Source organism: Hemicordylus capensis, chromosome 6 (assembly GCF_027244095.1).
Source record: "Hemicordylus capensis ecotype Gifberg chromosome 6, rHemCap1.1.pri, whole genome shotgun sequence".
Classification (NCBI taxonomy): Eukaryota; Metazoa; Chordata; class Lepidosauria; order Squamata; family Cordylidae; genus Hemicordylus; species Hemicordylus capensis.
Genome location: NC_069662.1, coordinates 108,828,565 through 108,851,663, shown reverse-complemented (window position 1 = coordinate 108,851,663; position 23,099 = coordinate 108,828,565). Strand labels below are relative to the sequence as shown.

At 43.8% G+C, this 23,099-nt stretch overlaps 1 protein-coding gene and 1 long non-coding RNA gene across 12 annotated transcripts in view; both read right to left on the bottom strand.

Moving 5' to 3' along the window:
• LOC128330698 (uncharacterized) overlaps positions 1-23,099 on the bottom strand; it is an 88,152-nt gene that overhangs the window by 6,835 nt on the left and 58,218 nt on the right. Inside the window, exons 1-3 of one of the 9 annotated variants that reach the window (XM_053263924.1) lie at positions 10,618-10,633; positions 6,899-7,096; positions 3,193-3,302 (exon numbers count right to left, since the gene is read on the bottom strand). The exons of 4 other annotated variants lie outside the window; for them this stretch is intronic. Coding sequence is in view for 2 of the 5 variants with exons in the window: in XM_053263921.1 (XP_053119896.1) it covers positions 6,899-6,936 (38 nt within the window). In the remaining 3 variants the exon portion in view is untranslated. Of the gene's footprint in view, positions 1-3,192; positions 3,455-6,898; positions 7,799-10,617; positions 10,743-23,099 lie in introns of those variants that run through there. 4 more of the 9 variants (XM_053263921.1, XM_053263926.1, XM_053263922.1 and 1 more) reach the window with 4 other exon arrangements.
• Positions 20,051-23,099, bottom strand: part of LOC128330700 (uncharacterized) — a 50,617-nt gene continuing 47,568 nt past the window's right edge. For all 3 annotated transcript variants that reach the window (XR_008310216.1, XR_008310214.1, XR_008310215.1), the window contains 2 exons: positions 22,545-22,651; positions 20,051-20,802 (listed from right to left, as the gene is read on the bottom strand). This is a non-coding gene — a long non-coding RNA (uncharacterized LOC128330700). The remainder of the gene's footprint in view (positions 20,803-22,544; positions 22,652-23,099) is intronic.

Genomic DNA, 23,099 nt, shown 5'->3' with positions numbered 1-23,099 from the left:
CAGGTTAAGCTCCCTTAGCCCGCTTTCCAGTGATCATGGGAATAGCTTCAGTGAATGTCATCAGTCCAGCTTATTTCTTAATTAACTTGTAAAGTGTGCCGTTGAGTCGGTGTCGACTCCTGGCGACCATAGAGCCCTGTGATTGTCTTTGGTAGAATACAGGAGGGGTTTACCATTGCCATCTCCTGTGCAGTATGAGATGATGCCTTTCAGCATCTTCCTATATTTCTGCTGCCTGATATAGGTGTTCCCCATAGTCTAGGAAAAATACCAGCGTGGATTCAAACCAGCAACCTCTGGCTTGCTGTCAACTCATTTCCCCGCTGTGCCATTAGATGGCTTAACTTGCAAACACTCTCAAAACCATTCCATCAGATGTTTGTTTTAAATATAGCTGGTACAGGAGGACTTCATTAATCACGGTTCCAGCACTCGCAGTTTTGCGTATTCATGGTCGGGTAATTAGCACCCAACCTCAGTATACGGGATGTTAAACCAGAAAAAAATGGGTTAAATCCACATATCCATGGATCAAAGGCAGCTGGAAATGACCACGGATGTCATTTCTAGCCATCAGTTTGGTCATTGGAGCCCTTTTGTGCCTTATTTTGTAAAATAAAAAAAGGTCCAAAAATCATGAAGCGGGGGGTTGCACTTTTGGGGGGGGATTGCTGGAGTGCTGGAGGCCCATAAACCATGGTAGGGCACTTCACCTTGCGTCCTTCCCATTTTGGCTCATTTTTATTGTAGTTTCCCAACCTCCTGTTACTCAAATAGCCTGTTTGGGGGCTCCCAGGAGCACCCCTACACCTTTCATACAATGTATAATCAATTCGTGGAATTCTCTGCCACAGGATGTGGTGACATCCAACAACCTGGATGGCTTTAAGAGGGGTTTGGATAACTTCATGGAGGAGAGGTCTATCAACGGCTACTAGTAGGAGGGCTATAGGCCACCTCCAGCCTCAAGGGCAGGATGCCTCTGAGTACCAGTTGCAAGGAAGTAACAGCAGGAGAGAGGGCATGCCCTCAACTCCTGCCTGTGGCTTCCAGCGGCATCTGGTGGGCCACTGTGCGAAACAGGATGCTGGACTAGATGGGCTTCGGGCCTGATCCAGAAGGGCTGTTCTTATGTTCTGTTTTGGAGCTACAGACTTTTAGTTTCCACTTTTGTCTCTCTGAATGCATGGGATCATGAGTTCACCATTTGGTTCACATGAGCTAACTCATGGGGTATGTCACTTGGCACGTAGCTTGGAAAAGGTGGTTCTAGGTAAAACTAAGACACATCTGCAGGAGGACTATCCCTCTCCTCGCCTCCCTGATTCCGATCCAGGTGAAGAAGCTGGAGTAGACACGAGTTAATTAAGTGCTATTCTTCTAAAGAACTAGCCAGCCAAATGCTCTCCCCCTAAGTTGGCACATCAGATCAGTGCAATCCTATCACCTTTACAGGAAGGGATAGATAAGAGGTGACAAGCTCATTTTGGTCTCGAACAAAAGTGTTAATGGCTGGCTTGAGGCATGGGAAGCAAGCTTGTTAAAACATTCCTAGACACTCACAAGGTCCTTCCTGACCACAAGATATGCTCAGATATACTCATTTCATTCCACCCTACACCAGTTCCTTAACCTATTCACCTCATTGTGGTGGTAGAAGCACACCCAGAAAAGTTTGAAAAAGGCACAATGGCCTCTTTTGTTACCATTTCCAACAGAAAGGTGTGATCAACATTCCACTTCAGGGCAAGATGCTGTCTATTTCTGTCCAAGACACAATCAAACTGTGTGTCTTTTTCTTGGATTAGCCAGTTGCATGTTTGTGACTTTGGGCATTAGCTGCACCATCTTGCTGTGCCCGGACTTTCATGTCTATCCTACTTGTCACCTCCAGATCAGCTCTGCTTCCAAGCCCGATCTGTGCAACATGCTTGGCTTCCTCCATATACTGGTCTCCTGAGATGAGACCCTATTTGGATTTTGCCTGGATCTTGGATCCTTGTGTGGCACTTGGATCCTTGCTCCTGCCTTCTGCTTTTCTACCTGTCCCCGAGGAAAGAGGTCCCTTGACATCGGTCGAACTACAAGGGTCCACACACCCCACTGGATGGACTTAAGTATAACTAATCTCTACCCTAAAGCCTCTGGCTCCCCTCCGCTTCTGCCCTCTTTAAATCCAAAGCTGTTCTCTAAGACCGTTTCTCTGGTTAGCCTTGAGTAGATTTAATTTGGATCTCAAGCCAAAATGCCTCTTTGTGAGCTTCAATTTAATCCTATTGCTTTATCAGTCTTGTTAGTATTGTTCTTGCTAATCAAGATTTCTTTCCTGTACCCTGAAACCCTAAAATAAACCTGATTCTATTTTTGAACTTCAAACTCTGTCAGTCATTTCTACGAATGAAGCTTTGCACAAATTTATTCTGAAAATGAGCTGCTCCATCTAAACTTGCTAGTTCCCCACACAAGCCCCAAAGTAGCCGGGGTGCTTGCCAATTCCCCCAGGAGCTGTATCATTAACACCTCCAGGAAACTGACCCCTATGATTACATTGCCAGTAATGACCATGGATTTCTTATCTGCGGCAATGTTGGGAAATGAAACCTCCGTGAATACAAAGGTGTTCCTGTATTATGGGAAAATGCACTAATCATTTAAGGAAATGTACTGGCTGACATCTTGACTGATAAAGTACTTGTGTAACAAGCAAAATTGCATTAGTGCAACAAGATCACATTGCTGCGCTAAAAAATAGGGATTTGTGAAACTGGGCTATTTGTGCAAAAGTTCTGTTTAAAACAAATGAAGCGTACCTCAGGTAGTGCAACTGTTCCACAAATATAAGCATGCTTACAGTAGTGCAACACTAATCTGCATCACAAGCTCTGGATTTAGTGCAAGTAGCTAGCACAACAGCATTGCAACAGCACAACATCCTTCCACAAGTATTTCATTAGTCAGCAGTCAGCCACTGAGTTATTTGTATGTAACCGTGTTATTATATTTGTCAGGCCATCCCAATTGCCCTGCTACTGGCTGGGCACACCTACCACAGCCACAGGATCCTGAAGTGAAAAGAGCTCACTGACGGTTGGGACAGGCAGTCTGCAGAAGGCTAGAAGACAGGCAGCACTGTGGCAGGGGAAGGGTGAGTGGAGAGAAAGGCTAACATCTCACAAGAGGTTGAGATCTTACTCAGTGGGATTTCATCCTATGAGATCTATGAGGCCTGCCAGAAACATTTTGAGGCTAGGCCTGTGATGAGATGGACATGGAGAGGCCAGCGTATACTTCCCAGTGGAGACCTAAAGACACAGAGAGAAGACAGTGAGGGCTGTTGAGAGTGGTGGAGGTGAGGGATCAAGGTGTTGTGAACCTCCCCACTTCCCAGCATCCTCCATCTCTTGCTGAGGCCCTGCCCCTGGCTGTGCAAAAGTCCAGGCAGCCAGAGAGCCAGAATGAGCCTGGAGCCACCACAACATTTAAAAATCAAATCTATATGTAGCTATGTAAGATTCATTTTTGAGGCCAACAGTAGTACTTTCACAGGAGCCAAAATATTCCTTGAACTCCAGTTCATGCAAATTTGTTCTTGGGCAATTGCTGCTTGGTTTTACCTGGCTGTCAAAACTCCCTTTTGACTCCGTCCCAGTACTCTATCTGACCATTCTGTTAAAGATTTTGTTTTGAATGATTATGCTTTATTTACTGTAAGCTGTGTTGTGTCTGTGAAAGAACACAATAACAGAATAAAAGTGCTCTAAATAAATACATGTGTAAAACATTAATCTATTAAAAGCAGTACTGTGTTAGCAAAGAACCTTCTAGTGCATGAAAAGATGAGCAAAATCAGTGTTATAGAATTATTTCATGCTGCAACAATTTCATCACCAGAAGATGGCACCTGTAATATATGCTATCGTACTCTAGAAGCAGCTGAAGAGCATTCAAAGCTGAGAAAATAAAAAGTTTAGACCAATGAGTCTATATGAACTTTTTTGTTTAGAACATATCATGTGTGAGAAATTACACCGAGTTCACTAGGCTCCTATTAATTTCCATAAAATGAGATCTTTGCATTAAGTCCCAAAGCAGAGTGCAGTATTTGCCAGTTGCAATGCATGAATAACAAAATGTGATATGTTCCTTTCTCCATTAAAAAAATCTAATAAAGCATAATACTCATAATTGTTTTTCTTCCTGTAGAACACAACTGCTATATCCAGGGCCGGGGGGCGGGGGGGAGGCAGAATCTTTCCTACCTTCTTCCACACAACCATGGTTCTGTTGCAGCCGCACCGCTCACTGGCCCACACATTCACCACTGCTGTGAGCAGTGAGGCAATCTGGAGGCCAGAGAAGCGAAACTCGGCCTCCAGGAATCCTACAATTCCTGTGGGTGGGTGTGCGTACTCCTATCTCACTTTTAGCCTGAGTGAAAAACCCAGCCTACCCAACCATAGAGCGCTGGGATTGGGACCGATCCTGGAGGTTCTCATAAGCAGCTCTACCTGGGTAGGGCTGCTCTAGCCCAGGTAGAGCAGGTCGTGAGAACAGCTTCACAGTTTTCTGACTTACTAATAATCCACTATACATATCGGTGTTTCTAACATCTGAAGTTCTAATCCCCATGGCTATTTAAAATCTACAGCTAGGGATGTGTTGCAAGTGGCAAATGCAAAATGTCCACCCCTCCCTCCATGTGACTGGCTGGTTAGGTGCTCAGGCTCAGCCAACCCCTTGGCTGACAGGTTTGGCAGCAAGGGCAAGCCACTCACATAGAGAGGAGAGCGAGAGAGGAGTGTGTGTGGTCAGATTAGGGGTATGCTGTGGAACCCTAACCATGTAGCTCTAAAAGGAAGGAAGCCACAGTATAGAGTTAGGGGGTGGAGTTTTTTGCCCCATCCCAGGACAGGTTCAATTAGATTGTATTTTATTTGCCACCAACTTTGGTAATATTTACTTCTCTTCACAATTCTTGGCTGGGATGTCTGAACTGAAGTTTTGAGATGGAAGTGGTACACTTGTTAAAAACACCTGAAAATCCTTGATCTATACCACTAGTCTTTAATGCTGGTTATATATGTGGATATCCACGCCCAGGAATTATCTTGACATGATAATGTGACTGGGGAAAAATGCAATGCAATACATTCACAGAAACCTCTGTATTATTAATTCACCTTCTGGAATGTGATGGTTTTGCTCACAATCTCCTGTCAATCATGACACAGTATATTGAATGTCATGGGAAGAGCCTTAGGCCTTTTATAGACAAAACTGTGAGCTCATGGTGACAATGCTTTTCGTTTTGAATCCATTTATTGAAAATCCATTAGGCTAAAAGGTTTAAAATACTGAAATGAGAGGGCATGTCAAGCCTCTAGAAGAGAAAACCAGTGCAGATATTGCATTGATTTGAAAGGCAATTGGACATGAAAAAATAATGCACATTTAAATTAAAAAATATATGCAGCACATAAATCAGGTCAAACTTTCATTAATACTGAAAAGATTTTTATACCCTTCTTATTAAGCTCAGAGGCGTATCTAGGGAAAATAGTGCCTAGGGCAAACACTGAAATTGCGGCCCCTGTCCAAACATCTGACACCCATCTTTCAGATAACTTTACCATAATATCAGCTCAAAAATACAAGTCAAGCTTGTTAATCTTTTAATATTTCAAAAACTATTTAGCAGTGGATGTAGCCAGACCTAAAAATGCTGGGAAACTACAAAGTTCAGTATGCTGGGGCTCATGAAATAACCAAATACTATGTGGAGGTGTACTTGGAAAACTAAACAGAAGTGCCTGTCTAATTCTTTACTATGCATTGTAGTACCACTATTACATAAGTTTTAAAAATAAATGGAGAATTTGACTTTTCCCAAATACTCTGAAAATAATTAAAGGATATGCAGAGAAAACTGTGTCACTGCTTGGAATATATTCTAGTATTTCAGAAAGACAGTTAAAATGAGAGAAAGAGAGCAAGAAACTCCCAGTGGGCCTTAATACTAAGGATTTCACACTGATTCAAAGACAAACTCACCATATAATAGCCATATTATTAAGACATTACATTTAACTCACTTATCACAAGAAGCAAAGTAAGAGCAAATGAATACAATCCTAGCTCATAAGCTTCAGCCCAGTATTCACAAGTCCTGATTCTCTGTACATAGTGGCAAACTAAATATGTGTACAGTGACTTATATTATATTAATTTTTTTAAAAAAACAAACTACTGGTAGCCCCTTTGGGGAGCTTCCTAAAGGCCATGGGGGGGGGTCTGCAAAGGTTCCCCCTCCCCCCTCTGGCCACTAGGGCCTTGCAGGGACTATTTGAGCATGTGCAGTGGCCATTAAAAAAAATCTTTAAAAAAAAAAAATGACTGCTAAAAACAAAATGGCTGCCACGCATGCTCAAATGGCCTCTGTGAGGCCTGGCATGGCCTAGGGCCTCACAATAGCACTTACTCACAGAGGCTATTTGCACACGTGCAATGGCCATTTTGTTTTCGGTGGCCATATTTTTAATTTTAAAAAATGGCGCCCCCCTTAGAGTGGCGCCTGGGGCACATGCCCTGCTTGCCTTACCCTAGATACGCCCCTGCCTATGCTTGCCAGCTCAGCCAGTTAGAAGAATTCTTGATAGAAATTAAGAGAGTAGCCATCAGCTACTCATGTCTGCCTGTAATCAGTCAGAAAGACTTATCATGTATTCTGTAGAAGCAAAGGATTACATGTCTCCTGTACAGTTATAACAGAAGGGATTTGGGCAGCTTTAAGAGTTCTTAATGATAAGCTGTACAGCATCCTCTCTTCCACTGTTACGAAAGGTAGAACAAATCTTTGGATCTGGTCATTGCATAGACTATAATGAGTTCTCCAGCCAACCTTCTGAAGATGCTTGGGTACATGCAACCGTATTTCATTCCTCTCTGTCTGGTAACTGAAGGGGCACTTCTGCAGTGATGGTTATAGTGGGATGAAAACAGGAAAGAGAAATGGAACAGCCTTCTGGATTACTGCAGTTGACGCTTTGGAGTGGAGCTCTACCTGAAGAACTCAGCAATGTAGCAGGAACCTTGTGTCCTGCATAAACAGAACAAAGTTTTTGCCTTTAATATATGAATAAAGGGATGGATCAAATTAGGGAGAAAAAAGGAACGGGAACTTAAAAGTTGATTTTTATTGTTGCCCTGCTGTTTTAAATAGTTCTATATTTTTATAGCTGTTTTAATTTGGTTTTATCACCTGTTTGGTATGAGGCGGTACAGAAATGTAACAGATAGATAGATAGATAGATAGATAGATAGATAGATAGATAGATAGATCATTTCTTCATGTTTGGGCTCCATTCAAGTTCTACTTTATTTCAGAGAGCTTCTATCCTCTGCCTAAGTGAGTTTTGGCTCATACAGATGTCTCTTCCTACATTCCAAAGGTAATCTTTGACCACAGAGAGGAATGCTAGGGTACATTTCTCCCATAACCCTTCACACTTACAATTTCCTCTGCGTATCAAAAGGCTAGGCACAGTAGAGGTGGCTGCTGGCCTACAGCCAGGTTTGGGCCAGGACAGACCTGGGCCTTCCCAAGTTTTCATCTGGCACTGGAGCGCTCCCCCAACCAAAGTTCTTCCAGCCCACTTTGCCCCCAAAATCTGTTCCAGTGCCCAAAAATATACTCTGGTGACTGGCCGCTGTGCCAAAAGTTATTCTCTCTTTTATCCTGATGCAAGATCTGACCTGCAGCTGCTGCAGGCTTCCACTTGCATTCTTCCTCCAGTCTATTGCCCAAGGCAGGATGTTAATGTTTGTTTTCCCTGGTGATGGTCTTTACATTCTAATTGCATGTAAAGGTGAGAGACAGATTTGGAAAAGAAAGTAATTGGTTAAGGAAAGCAGCTCGCTATTGTGGATACATTGTGGATTTTTATTGAATTTATTAAAGACACTGTTTTAGAATTGCTATTTCTGTAGACATTTGCTAATTCAATGAGTGAGTATAACTGCCCCAGGATGCAAAATGTCTTTATAGGGCCAGCTAAACAGCCGCTTGACTCTGTTGTGGCCATAAGGCAGGCTTTGTGTTAAACTTCAGGTTCCTGAGGACAGAGTGTAGAGAAACTCACCGAAGCAGCTCACACCAACCATGCTTTTGTACTGGGGAAAATAATATTATTATAAAGCCCATGTTTTTCTGCATATAAGATTTCTGACTTCCATCAAGTCCTGTTCATTTCTTCTGGATCGGATTAGGATGCAAGTAGATCAGTCATTAAGCCCTTTCTCGCGATCAGTGACAACGGCAATAGGGTTAACGAGAAGGAAGTCCTGAAGAGCTTACCTCCCCGGAGATGAGCAGTTACCTTTCCCTAGATTGCCCACTCAGATGAGCACCAGCTCCTGCTGATAGCTCCGAGGGTCGGGGTGCTTAGATGCGTCATTCTGCCCCCCCCGAGCGCCAATAATGCACTGCATGAGTGCGTGGTGCATTATGGGGATCTCCTCTCCCTGAGAGTACCACAGGCTGCAAGCTGCTTGCAGCCGCAGCTGACAGATGACTGGAAAAACAAGGTTATGGGGAGTGCTTGCTCCCTTAACCTCATTTTGGAGGGTGGGTCCATAGGTGGGGTTGCTGCTGCGGTGCTGCCGGGATTGGGCCAGATCCTGGTGATGCACACACATGTGCAAAATCGGGCTGCGCCTCCTTTGCCTAGTTTTACATCCGTGTGTGAACAGCTTCTTTATGTATTATCTGTAGTTGTATAATGCAGATGCATTTTGGATTTTATATTCATTTCATGTATTCCCCCTGCCCCCCCCTCCACAGTGTCCTTTATCTTTCTTGGTCTCTATATTTTGGATATGTAAGGATCCCCCAAACACACACGTACCAAAAAAAGAGTCCCTACTATAATTGCAGCAGCTTTTCCAGTGCCTGCAAGGTCAGCTGCCAGGTCATGCAAAATAGAGCCCAAGACTGAGGAAATGAGTCTATTAATTTTTCTCTTAGTTAACAGCTCTCCAAAGTTTCAGTCAGGAGTCTTTCCCAGCCCTACCTGGAGAGGCCGCCAGCCAGGGACTGCATCTGGGAGTTGCTGCATGCAAAGCAGATGCTCGGCCAGTGATTGCGATAGACACTCAGACAATCCATGTTCTTTTCATAGTTCCAGTCTTAATTGTGATCACTAAGAGGGTTTGCCCCCTTTTTGACGGCCCCGACATTTTGGGAAGGGGAATTTTTGGTGGTGCTTGTGGTGCTGCCCCACAGCACCACCAGCCCAACCTGAACGTCTAGGCTGGCTAGGGGCCTGGAATGGATCACTGTCCCAGTGTTTCCTATCCACAGCAAGAGTGGGGAGAAGAGTAGGGCTGTTCTATTTACTACAGAGATATGAATCAAACCATTCACAGCTGTAATGGTTACCCTCTCAAGACATTCCTCCTTCAGGTGTGTGTGTGTGTGTGTGTGTGTGTGTGTTTCTCCAGCCAGCCCCTTCAGACGGCCGGCCTTCAGAGCTGTTTCCAGGGCAACAAGGGCCCATTCACTTCCTTCCCCTTTTCTCCTCATGGATATTCTGACTTCAGTGAGCATATCAGAACCTGATGTTAAAGGACCATCTTTTTTCTTAATTTGTAGGAATTCAAAACACATTGATTTTGACTAACCATGAAAGTGTGGGGTATGAAAGACAGACTATCGAAAGAGTGCTTTCCTGAAGAAATTGAGTCAGTCTGTGCTTCCCTATTTGAATACAACAAATCCCTCTTATGGATGCAACAAACCCCTCAAATGGGGGGGGGGGAGGGAGACCCAACTCTTGTGGTTTCATGTCTGCTTTTGAATTTTTACTCCTCATAACTTTATCATTTACCTACAGATTCAATAAAAACTGACACACTGCAGATGATTCTTAGTGTAAAAATGCCCCTTCTCGCATGAATAGTGCAAAAGGAAGCCACTGGAAGTTGCCGGGAGCAGGGGCAGGGGCGTTTGGGTGACATAAAATGAAAGAATGCTGTTTTACTTCTCCACTCATAATACCATAATATATAGGCACTACTGTGCCTGTGTAATACTGAGGAAAAGGCATTCACAACATAGTTCAAATGTTTTCTGGTCATCGGTATGCCGCTTTATCTAAGGCAGGATAGGCAACTTTGGCTCTCCAGTTGTTGCTAAACTACAGCTCCCATCACCCCAGTCACAATATGGTTGGGGACAATGGGATTTGTAGTTCATCAACAGCTGGACAGCCCAAGTTGCCTAAGGTATCTAAGATAATCCTTGACTCAGTCTTCATATCTGGTTTCTAGGAAATTTTGCAATTTTGAACCAGTTCTCCTAAGGGGTGAAAAAGCCTCAGAAAGCAGTGCTCAGTTGCTCAATTTCACCAAGATCTTGCCTGGGGAATGTCAAAATAGTGGTGGAAGCAGCTATCTTTAGGGATGTGCACGAAATAAATTTTGTGTTTTGTTTTGAGCAACTCAAGGCAGGCAGGCACCCAAGTCCTTCTTTGTCAGTCTGAGATCCAGCGAAACCAGATAGTTATAGCAGCAATAGCACAGCATATTATACTTGGTGGTAAGAAAACCACAGAATCAAACCTTCCTTGATTCCTTCCTCCTCTCCTGATGTATCCAAGAGAGGCAAACTATAAGGGCTCTTTCTGACTCCTACTCCCTTTGAATATATTTTGAAGCTCCCTCCTTTTGTGTTCCCCCTCCTTCCTTCCGCCAATGGGAGCATAGTTGCCATTGACGACACTTGATTTTTATAACAAGCCAACCAAGAAGCAAGGAGATCACAAGCCAATCACAACCTAGTGCCAGAGAACCAATCAGCAAGCAAAAAACAGACCTCCAAAATGGTACTCTAAGCAACTCGAAACAGTTGTTTTGTTCCAAGCTTGAAACAGGCCATTTATTTAAAGGGTGTTTTGTTCCAAGCTGGAAACACTCAAAACAGCCCACTGAGCTTCCTGGAGTACAGATATTTTCAGACTATTTATTTCTATGTTGGAAAACTAGGTGTGAAACTTCTTAGTTTGTGCACTTCTTAGTATGTGCAGAGTTCTCTCCCCAACAGTGGCTCACTATAGCTGGCTCCCATATTTTAGTATTTTTGCTAAGACTTCAGCGTCAGGGAAGCATTTGCTAAGACTTGCAAGGAGAGTTTACACATTGACACCTTTCTCTTAATACAAATACGATAAATATTTATATACTGCTTTTCAATAGAAGTTCCCAAAGTGGTTTACATAGATATAAACAAAGAAATAAATAAAATGGCTCCCTGTCCCCAAAGGACTCACAATCTAAAAAAGAAACAGAAGGTAGACACCAGCAACAGCCATTGGAGGGATGCTGTGCTGGGGATGGATAGGGCCAGTTGCTCTCCCCCTGCTCAGTGAAGAGAATCACCACTTTTAAAAGGCACCTCTTTGCGCAGCAGAGGAATTTCTCCTTCCGGGGGTGGGGTGGTGGTGGAATTTCAGAGCTCTTTCTCCTCTTCCTTGCAATGTTCTCCTGACCTCTGCCTATTTAAAAAGCAGAGGGTGGGAAGTGGGAGTGGTCATAAAGGAGCAACTAACTGTTTTCAAGAGTAATTACTACTATTAAGGTTGCTGGGCCACAGCCCAGAAACTCTGCTTGTTCCTTTAAAGTAATGTTGGCAGGTCAGCGGGCCGTTACGGGGAAGGGGACTTGGAGATCTAATAGCTGTTTCCCCTTCCGGCAGTCCTGCCAGCTCTTTGACCTTGGGGAGCAGTGCCGATCATCCTTGGAACCTCACCTTGCTCCTCTGTAATGCCAGGTCGGTCCAGAACAAATCAGAAACCATCCATGATTTGATTCTGGATGAAGGTGCCGACCTAGTACAGTATGTATCACAGAGACCTGGCTGGGGGAGGCTGGGGGCCCAGTGTGGTCCCAGCTTCTTCCTCCAGGCTACTCTGTTGAGGAGTGGGTGAGGGACCATGGGCGGGGATGTGGAGTGGCTGTGGTCTATAAGAATAACCTTTCCCTGTTAGAGTGTCGGACCATATTGAATGTGTGTACTTAAGTCTGGGGACCAGGGATAGACTGGGACTTCTGTTGGTGTATCGATCACCCCGCTGCTCAATAGGGTCCCTAACCGAGCTGATGGACTTGGTCTCGGATTTGGTGTTGGAGTCCCCCTGGCTTGTGGTGCTGGGGGACTTCAATGTTCACTTTGGGACCAATTTGTCTGGGACAGCTCAGGAGTTCATAGTGGCCATGACAACTATGGGCCTATCCCAAGTGGTCTCGGGGCCAATGCACATTGCTGGTCACACGCTTGATTTGGTCTTTCATTCTGATCAGGGTGGTGTTCCGTGAGTGGGGAATACTGCGATTTCCCCATTGTCATGCACGGACCACCATCTGGTTAAGGTTGGACTCACAATCACTTCCCACCTTCACAGGGGCAAGGGACCTATTAGGATGATCCGCCCGAGAAGGTTATTGGATCCAATAGGATTTCAAAAAGCCTTGGAGGGATTTAGTGTTGGCTCTGCTGGTGATCCTGTTGATGCCCTGGTGGAGAATTGGAACAGCAAACTCACTGGGGCAGTAGACATGATTGCTCCTAAGCGTCCTCTCCGACCTGCTTCAAAATTGGCCCCTAGGTATACGGAAGAACTACGGGGGCTGAAGCGGCGAGGTAGATGACTGGAGTGCAAGTGGAGAAAGACTCAGCTTGAATCCGACAGATTGCAACATAGAGCTCATTTGAAGACTATGCTCAGGCGATACGTGAGGCAAAGAAGCGATTCTTTTCTGCCCGTATTGCATCCACAAGTTCACGTCCGGTGGAGTTGTTCAGGGTTGTTAGAGGACTAGTGAGTGCCCCTCCTCCCTTGAATCAGAATCTGGAACCATCGATTACCCACTGTGATGTGTTTAATGAATTCTTTGTGGGGGAAATCTCTCGTATTCGGGCCGACTTGGACTCTGTCTCCTCAATTACCTCAGTGTCTGATGTGGAGGTGTCCAGCAACTCCTCTTGTGTGATTAGGTTGGATCAGTTCCAGTTTGTGACTCCTGAGGATGTGGACAAGCTGATTCGAATGGTGCGGCCTACCACCTGTTCTCTTGACCCTTGTACAACATAGCTTATATTATCTGGCAGGGGATTGTTGTAGAAGGCCTGGTAGAGATTATAAATGCGTCTCTGAAGGAAGGTAGGATGCCTCCTTGTTTTAAGGAGGCAATTATTAGACTGCTTCTGAAGAAGCCTACCCTGGATCCCTCGGACTTGAACAACTACAGGCCTGTCTCCAACCTTCCGTGGCTGGGCAAGGTAATTGAGAGGGTGGTGGCCTCCCAGCTTCAGATAGTCTTGGATGAAACTGATTATTTTGACCCATTTCAAACTGGCTTTCGTACTGGCTATGGGGTGGAGACTGCTTTGGTCGGCCTGATGGATGATCTCCAATTGACAATTGACAGAGGAAGTGTGACTCTGTTGGTCCTTCTGGACCTCTCAACGGCTTTCGATACTATCGACCATAGTATCCTTCTGGAGTGTCTGAGGGGGTTGGGAGTTGGAGGCACGGCTTTGCAGTGGTTCCGCTCCTACCTCTCGGGCAGGTTCCAGATGGTGTCCCTTGGAGACTGCTGTTCTTTAAAATCTGAACTTTTGTATGGTGTTCCCCAGGGCTCCATATTGTCTCCAATGTTGTTTAACATCTACATGAAACTGCTGGGATAGATCATCAGGAGATTTGGTGCAGGGTGCTACCAGTATGCTGACACCCAAATCTATTTCTCCATGTCAGCATCATCGGGAGAGGGCATAACCTCCCTAAATGTCTGCCTGGAGTCGGTGATGGGCTGGATGAGGGATAACAAACTGAAACTGAATCCAGCTAAGACGGAGGTACTCATTGTCCGGGGTTGGAAATCGAGAGATGATTTTGATCTGCCTGTTCTGGATGGGGTCACACTTCCTCAGAAGGAACAGGTACGCAGTCTAGGGGTGCTTCTGGATCCGAGCCTCTCCCTGGTTTCCCAGGTTGAGGCAGTGGCCAGAAGTGCCTTCTATCAGCTTCGGCTGATACGCCAGCTGCATCTGTTTCTTGAGGTGAATGACCTCAAAACAGTGGTACATCTGCTGGTAACCTCCAGACTGGATTACTGTAATGCACTCTATGTGGGGCTGCCCTTGTACGTAGTCCGGAAACTACAGCTGGTCCAGAATGCGGCAGCCAGGTTGGTCTCTGGGTCATCTCGGAGAGACCATATAACTCCTGTTTTGAAGGAGCTACACTGGATGCCGATATGTTTCTGGGCAAAGTACAAGGTGTTGGTTATAAGCTATAAAGCCCTAAACAGTTTGGGCCCTGGGTATTTAAGGGAACACCTTCTTCTGCATGAACCCCACCGCCCACTGAGATCTGCTGGAGAGGTCCGTCTGCAGCTGCCACTGGCTCGTCTGGTGCCCACTCAGGGATGGGCCTTCTCCGCTGCTGCCACAAGGCTTTGGAATGCGCTCCCTAGTGAAATAAGAGTCTCCCCATCTCTGACAGCTTTTAAAAAGGCTTTAAAAACACATTTCTTCACCCAGGCTTTTAACTAATGTTTTAATGGTTTTAATGCTGTTTTAAAGTATTGTTTTTAAATTTTTAAATTGTTGTAATGTGTGTGTCCCCCCCCCCCACATTTTGTCTTAATGAATGTTTTACTTTGTTTTTATTCTGTTGTAAACTGCCGAGAGACGTAAGTTTTGGGCGGTATTAAAATGTTTTAATAAATAAATAAATAAATAAAAATAAAATATTAAGGTTGCTGGGCCACAGCCCAGAAATGCTGCTTGTTGCAGTTGAAAAACAGTACTACAGCAGTTTGTCCCGTCTAATTTTTGGCCAAGTCTCTTTGTCAAAACCTTTTTCCTGCCTGCTGCATGACAAAATTTTAGTCCTTTTTGCAAACCAGGAAAGGTGGGGAAGAAAATATATAGGAAAGCTATAGAGGCAGCATCACCTGCTTTCTCTGCAGTTTTAAAAGTATATGCGGTATATCTTGGTTGTGAACAAGTAATGGCTAGAAAATGGGGGAATTCTGCTTTCACATCTAAAATTAGTTTTTGCAGATCCTGATCTCCAGTGATATCTAATTTTCCAGAGGATCTTTATCTTCCTGTTTTATGCTAATCAAGTTACTTAAATGTTAATTGATAATTAAAAATGTGATTACATCTTTATTGTAGGTGTAGTTTAGTTTCATTCTTTACCAACCACATTTCCAATTTACATATTCATAAGCCTCAGTGGGTGCTCTTTGAAAAGTCAAGTGAGTTTAATAAACATGACAAAAATTGGTGCTTATTAAATCCAAATTAAAGCTTTAGGCACATAATTTAAACTCTTCAGTTATACGCCAGCAAGGAATATTTTCAGAACCCAGCTCCAATGAAAAGCACAAACTAAAACCACAGCATGAAGCGTGAAGAGGAGCATTCAGAGCAGTAATCCACTATTGTCAATTAATGTTAATGCTTAGCAAAACACTAATTTGCTGATGTAATAGAACAAAATTCTTATCTCCATACACTAGTTTTATTAGTTCTATAACTGAACATATTACAGGAACTTCAAAGCGTTTATCGGTCAAGACACTGGTTTTAAAACTCCACACGCTTTGTTTCACTGAAATAACTTGGCAAACAGTGATGGTTATTAAAAAAAATTGCCAACTAGAAAAATCTATTATGCAAACTGCTATTTAAGTTTTTTAAGTAACCTGTTCTGAAACACTATACTACCATGTGCCTGCTGTTTCTGCCTCTATCCTGCAAAATCCACATTTTTTCATCCTAATATGTTCTTGCATTTGCCTTGTACGAAGGACCAGGTTCTTGCTAAATAGTCTGGGGAAGTGGAGATCAAGGGGAAGGGATGTCCCAGTGCAACTTTATCTCTGCTATGAAATGTTCAATAGGAAGGAGAAGGTACAAAGTGGTAAGTGAACACCTTCTCCTATACTGATGATGCCACTGAGGAAGCAAAAAGAAAACTCAGCAGAGGTATAACATTGTTTTCAATAATCACCTAATGGGGCAACAGTACCAGGCATATCTCTCTTGGAATCCTGTCCCACATTCTGGATTCGGCCATATTCATGTTGCCCACCTATATCTGCCAGAGGGTAGATAGAGGAGAAGGCCCTGAAAACAGAGATTCTGGGCAAGTTCTTGTGGGAGAAGTTGATTCCTATATATAGGTTATAGTCTGTTCAGGGTTTCAAAGGTCTCACAGATCCTTCCATCTTATTTATTTATTATTTATTTTTCTATGTAATCCGCTTTGGAAACTTTTGTTGAGATGTGGTATATACTGTAAATAGTAGTCGTAAGAGACTCCTTGAATTGAGCCCAGAAACAGATTTACAGCTAGAGAAATTGGTAAAGGATCTGCATGTGATCCAATCTGCTGCCCCAGATAAAAGTGTTATGGCCTTATTCTGGACCAATTGAAGTTTCTGTACTGTCTTGAAGGGCAGGTCCGCATGAATAGCATGGCAGTAATCCAGTCTGGAAGTGACTAAAGTGAATGTACATTCAAATTTCTCTAGCAAATACAGAAAATATGGACAGTTCCTGGCCAAATGAAACTGGTAAAATTCATCCCTGGCTACTGCTGCTACCTGAGTATCTAGAAGCAGGGCCAGATCCAGGAGTAGCCCAAGCAATGGAGCTGCTGTTTCAGGGGACTGGATCTGGAACTCCCCAGCAGAGGCGTAACTAGGGAAAACGGCGCCCGGGGCAAGCACTGAAATGGCGCCCCCCCCACCGCGCCCACCGCCCCCCCAACATACTACATTATACTTAGGTTTTTCCTCACAAGCGCCCGCCGCCGCTGCCAAGCCAGGCCACTGACTGGCCGCCAGGCGCCAGCAAAGCAATGTGGGGGGGCACAGGCGGCGCGGAAGGGACCGCTCGTGGGGAAGGGGGCACCGACGCACTCCCTTGACTGCTGCAGCACTGCTGCACTGAGCAGGAAACATTTGTATTAACAAAAAAATTTAAATTTTTTTAAAAAATTTGGTCATGGCGGCGCCCCCCACGTGACCAGAAAAGATGGCGCCCGGGGCACGTGCCCCCCCTGCCCCCCCTATAGTTATGCCTCTGCTCCCCAGTCCTGCTTGATTTCCCCAATCATCAAATACTGCTCTCCACAACCTCCTTCTTGTCCAGATTAAACTTAAGTAGGCTCAGGTAGACTCAAGTAGTCAGGAAAGAGATTGTGCCTCCTCTGGCAAACGTCAGTACCTCCTTAGGAAGAGCCATCTCCTACTAAGAGAGAAATCTAAAAAATCTATACCAAGAACTAGGAGTCTGCATGGATCGGACCGGAGGCCATTCTGGAGGCCTCCGGATCGGTCCAGAATTCTGCCGGTCCGGCAGTGGTGGGAGTGTGTCTTTAAGCAGGGGATAGTACTTACCCCCCACCCACCGCTCTTCCCCCTCCGGCGCTGGACTTTTTAAAAACGTTCTTGGGGCGGCAGAGTTCCTCCCTGCCGCCCCTGCCCCCGTCGTTGTCTTCCAAGTTAGAAAGCAGAAAAAGCTAGAGCCACGCATGCGCTCTTTGCGGCGCGCATGCTCGTTGCTGCTGCCGCCGGCGCACGCACCTCATACGTCACAATGACGTATGTGGCGCGCACGCACCAGCGACAAGCATGCATGCACCGCAAAGGGCGCATGCGTGGCTCTAGCTTTTTCGGCTTTCTAACTTGGAAGACAACGACGGGGGCAGGGGTGGCAGGGAGGAACTCTGCCACCCCAAGAACGTTTTAAGAAAGTCCAGCACCGGAGGGGGAAGGGCGGGGGGTAAGTACTATTCCCCCCCAAAGATACACTCCCCCCAGTGCTGGACCACGCCTCTGTGGTTCCGTGCACATCCCTACCAAGAACAATGGACCACAATGATGCATTAGTCCTGTGGGTACAGCCAGAATGAATAACTGTGACTAGAAACTTAGGAACATAGGAAGCTGCCTTTTATGGAGTCAGACCATTGGTCCATCTAGCTCAGTACTGTCTACATAGTCTGGCAGCAGCTACTCCAAAATTACAGGCAGAAATCTCTCCCAACCCTATCTGGAGATGCAAGGGAGAACACAAGCATGCAAGGGAGATGCAAGAATGCAGGTGCTCTTCCCAGAGAAGCACCATGCTAAGGAGAATGTCTTATAGTGCTCACATGTTGTGTCCCATTCATACTCAAGTTACCCCTGCTAACTTGGCAAAGAGGCACCTTTTAACGTGGTGATTCTCTTTTATTTAGCAGGGGGAGAGTAACTGGCCCTGTCCACCCCCAGCACAGTACCTCCAGTGACTGTTGCTGGTGTCTGTCTTATGTTTCTTTTTAGATTGTGAGCCCTTTGGGGACAGGGAGCCATTTTATATTTATTTATTATTTCTCTATGTAAACCGCCCCGAGCCATTTTTGGAAGGGCGGTATAGAAATCAAATAAATAAATAAATAAATAAATAAATAAATAAGCAAGCAAGCAAGCAAGCAAGCAAGCAAGCAAGCAAGCAAACTAGGTGGACCCTGATTAGCAAAGAAGACAATTCATGCTTGCTACCGCAAGACTAGCTCTCCTCCTCTTTACCTTCATGAGAAAAAATACTGCCTGCTGAAAGGGTACAATAGGCCAGCCATTTCTGGTCATTTGGCAACCCTAAACACAGTGGCTGACATGCCCTTCATGCTTACAAGAGGCTGAGTAAATGCTAACTGCACGTGAGGTTTGCCTCATAGGTTGCAGGCATGAATCTCTCAGCTCTGTCTTGGAGATGCCAAGGAAGTATCCTGGAACCTTCTGCACACACTCATGCAGGTACTTTTGCCAGAGTGGCCCCATCCCCTAAGGGGAATATCTTACAATGCTCACACATGTAGTCTAACAGACTGATCTTATATGTGCATGTCAATCATTTGATGACTACATCATCAAGAGATTATTTTCCTTTGTTAAACAGTCAATACATATCACACAGACATATCACCTGTTCATATTGCTTTTGACACAGTACTGCTTAGTGGAGGCATTTTGCACATTCAGCTGCAAATCACAGACTGCCGATTTATTACAGATCTACATACAGGTGACAGACATTCCTAATATCCTTATACCAACTTGAGAGGTTTGTACTTTTAATGAGGACTACTGCCTCTTAAATTTGGTGGCTAGGATTTCATCAAAAGCATACATAGTTCTTTGCAACTGTAACCACATTCATCCTCCTCATACCACCCATGGAAAGCAGATAGCATCCAGTTTTAGAGACAAGAAATGAGTCTGGCTTTTGGAAACCCACAATCCACCAATCAGTAGCTTGATGAACAAACCAAGATTCATATATCAGACTCTGAGTCAAACTCCCTGTCTTGTGTGCCACAGGAACATGCTGACTCTATCCTCTGGTTAAGACTAATCAGATTTTTATAGCTCTCCAAAGGTAAATCAAATCCTATCAAATCTCATCAAAATTTTAAAAGAGTAGACGATCCCACTGTCTCCATTCTTAATAGGTTTGTTTGTCTCAAGGCACTTTGAGCATTGGTGAGCACATGATGGGTGCTATATTCATCTACACAATCACTGAACAACCCATTACTTTTTAAATAGCTTTGGGATTCCATGAGTGTGAAAGGCGCTACATAAAACCAAGTTCTATTATAGTCAATTTACTTGTTGTCTGTAAGTCACAACCAGTGAAATGGGGAAAATTGTAAGTTAAAAGGACATAAAAACCATGAAGGTCTCTATTCATCAGGATTAGTGCAGCATTTCTCAAGTGTTTGTCAGGGGGATTCATGTATACGCCTCAGGAGGGCTAGTTTAGCATTCCTCTTCACAGCAATTTTTTTTGGCAGAATTGTTTTATATTCCACATAAGGAAGGTGCTAACAGAACATTAAGATTATATGGGGAAAACACTGAGCAAGTTTAAAAAAAAAAAAGCAAACAAACCACAGTTAAAGAACTAAGCAGATAGCAGCGGAATCAGAAGCAAACATGTCTTCCAAACCATTGAAAATAACATGAGTGAATTCCATTGTTGATATCTTTATTGTTATCTACACAGGTACACAGGGCTGAGTGTCCGGTCCATGCTTCTCTACCCAGTTTTTCTGACTTACACTAAATGATGAACATTACCACACTGTCAAGCACTTTGGTCGAAGTGCTACTAAGTACCTGAGACAGAACAGGCTGAGAGAACAAATCTGTAACTTTATAGTAGCAATGGCATTGGATTGGCTCTCTGACTTCCTGATAACCAAACCAGAAGGCTTCTGGGCTGTTGTGAAAGTATGCCAGCTTGAACTGCCTAATGGTGGTGTAGGGATTAAGGAAATAGTGCATGGCCTGGATAGTTCCCAGGCCAAAACATGTGACATATACTGAAGGACTAAAGCCCTATAATATCACAAATGAATGCTGCAGATAATTTGTAGGGAAGCAGTGTTTAGGTGAACTCTTAAGCATAATGGATGTTTATTAAACGCCTTCAATAGCTGTGGTGATCTTTAATAAGTTATACATATATTAAGCTTTCAAACTGGTATTTCAGTTTTCATCTCCCCTTCAACTTAGGTTCTGAACAAGTAACTATTTTTTAATAAACATTTTTATATAGATATATAAATGACTAGCATATAGACTTTATCTAATGCAGGTTATTATAGCATGAGTTACAAGTGGTAAAGCAGCCTGTCTACACTTTTCTTCCAAAGTTTTTCTTCCAATGTTTAAAATCTATGAGGAAGGTAGATGAGAAAAATACAAATTTAAGAACAAACCTGTAACATTGTTGAAGACAGTTCCAAAATACCTATATACAGTTCAGAATTGTGTATACCACACTTCAGGCCAATATGAGTTAAGAGTTCTCAGTCCCTATGCCTGAACCTATACGTCAAGGACAAATGGACAGGTGTTCTTGAGCCCTAACCTCCCTTCCATGACAAACCTGCCAAAGAACTGCACACATACAGTTTTTCCAGAAATGCAGCAAAGCTGTTACAATGGCTTTTATCTGAAGATAGGGTGAGATGAAAAAGCAGGGAATGGACAGGTGGGCATAGTCTTTTGTAACTGAAGAAGCAGCATACTACTTCCAACCCTGCTTCTGAATCCTTCCACTCTTACCCAATTCAATCTCATAATCATCTTATAAATATTATCCCCATTTTACCAGAGCAGGGAGACTGAATTACATGGCTGAGCTAACAGTTTCCGAATACTCCAACTACCTGTATTACTTGGGGCAGGGGTAGAGTTCTTTAAGATAACGTTTGCCCTGGAAGTCATTACTCGTAGGCTCCTACCTACCTATGATCATCTAGATCAGAGATTCTCAACATTGTGTCCTCAGATGTTATTGGACTTCAACTCCCATAATACCCAACTAAAGGTCATTGGGGCTAGGGATTATTAAAGTTGAAGTCCAATAACATCTGGGGACCCAACACTGAGAATCCCTGATCTAGAGGGCAATCTACTCTTACCCATTCCACAACAGTTCTGAGTTGCAGGTGCCAATAGTTTGCCAGGCTTTGACAAAGTGGAACTGTTCCACTTTCCTACTGAAGTCATCAACAGAAGAGGACAGGAAAGAAGAAGAGAACTATAGTGGCTGACAGGATGGGCAGCCCTATGTTCATGTTAGGGACCCACTGGGGCTGCTGCTAGTTGAAAGGGAAATCCAATGGTGAAGCAGTGTATGGTTGCCACAGAACAACTTAAAATAGCTTCTGAGAAGTAGCCATTCCACTTGGAATAAGCATGGTGCAACTGCCTAGTAGCAGTTTCATTCTGCAGGAGCCCTGTCTCACTATACCATTGAGGAAGCCTTTCGAGTTGTGCAGCAGCCCCTGCAGATTCCTAACATCAATGCAAATCAAATGCTGCTTGTCATGCTGGCCAGTGCTCTATGTACAAGCTATGATAAAACAGAACCTTTCTCAATGTTGTTTGAACCATGCTGTTTTTAGCACACTTTGTACTTACTGATATTTAATTGTATTTTAAAAAATATATCGCTTTATTTTTATTTACAGTTTGAATTATATTACAGTTCGATTGTTTCCATCACTTTCCCAAACTTGCCCAAAGCCACTTGCAATAAGTAAGTAAGTAAGTGGTTTCCCATCCCCATCCCCTAATATGTGAGTTCTGCGCATTCTCTGCACTCCTAAGTATTCTAGAAGGGTAATAGCTTTAGCTTATTTTTCTGAGTATTCCAGGGGTTGCAGAATAGACCACTGCAAATCTCGTGGTGGTCCTTTTGGCCAACGTGTGAGAGGTATCAAAAGAAGAACTAGTGATATATCATGAACGGTTCTCCCAATCTTTATTCCTTGATATACTAACACATACAGTTATTCTCAACTCTACCATACAGAAAGCTCTCAAGTCATGCAGCCTTAGCCAGCCAGATGGCTTGTGGGGTTCTTTTAATGCAGGAGCCCTGAGTGAATTTGGAATGTGACACTCACAATAAGAAGGCTATAATTTTCATATTGTATCTCCTCCTTGCCAATTGTAAATCAGTCATTTTAAGGATGCTTTCCATTCTTGTTTCCCTTCAGGCATTTATTTCTCTCTGGGAAAAAAGAAAAGAAAAGCTGTGGTTTATGGCTAACTGCAGGACTGAAATGACATGTGTAATAGCATCAGCAGGCAACAAATGGGTCCCTAAAGTAGCAATATGGTGCCTTTTGTTTGTTTTAAGACTTCACAATGAAAGGCAATTTTTCTTTTCAACCCTCCATTTGAATAGTTATAGCAAATTCAGGAAATAATATTAGGTGTGTTCAGTAAGCGGGACCACACATTATAGGATCCAGGGAGTATGGCGAGATAGTCAATAGAGTAAGAACATTCAGAATTCTAAACAGTAGATGGATGTTGCCTTGTTATGCAATGTTTTTGTGATATAAATGTGAATGCTGTATATCAATAATATATAGGAACTAGAGCTGAGGTTTGCATTTCTTGCTAGATATTTTCTTTTTAAGCACAGCAACCCAGATTTTCAGAATTAGAACAGT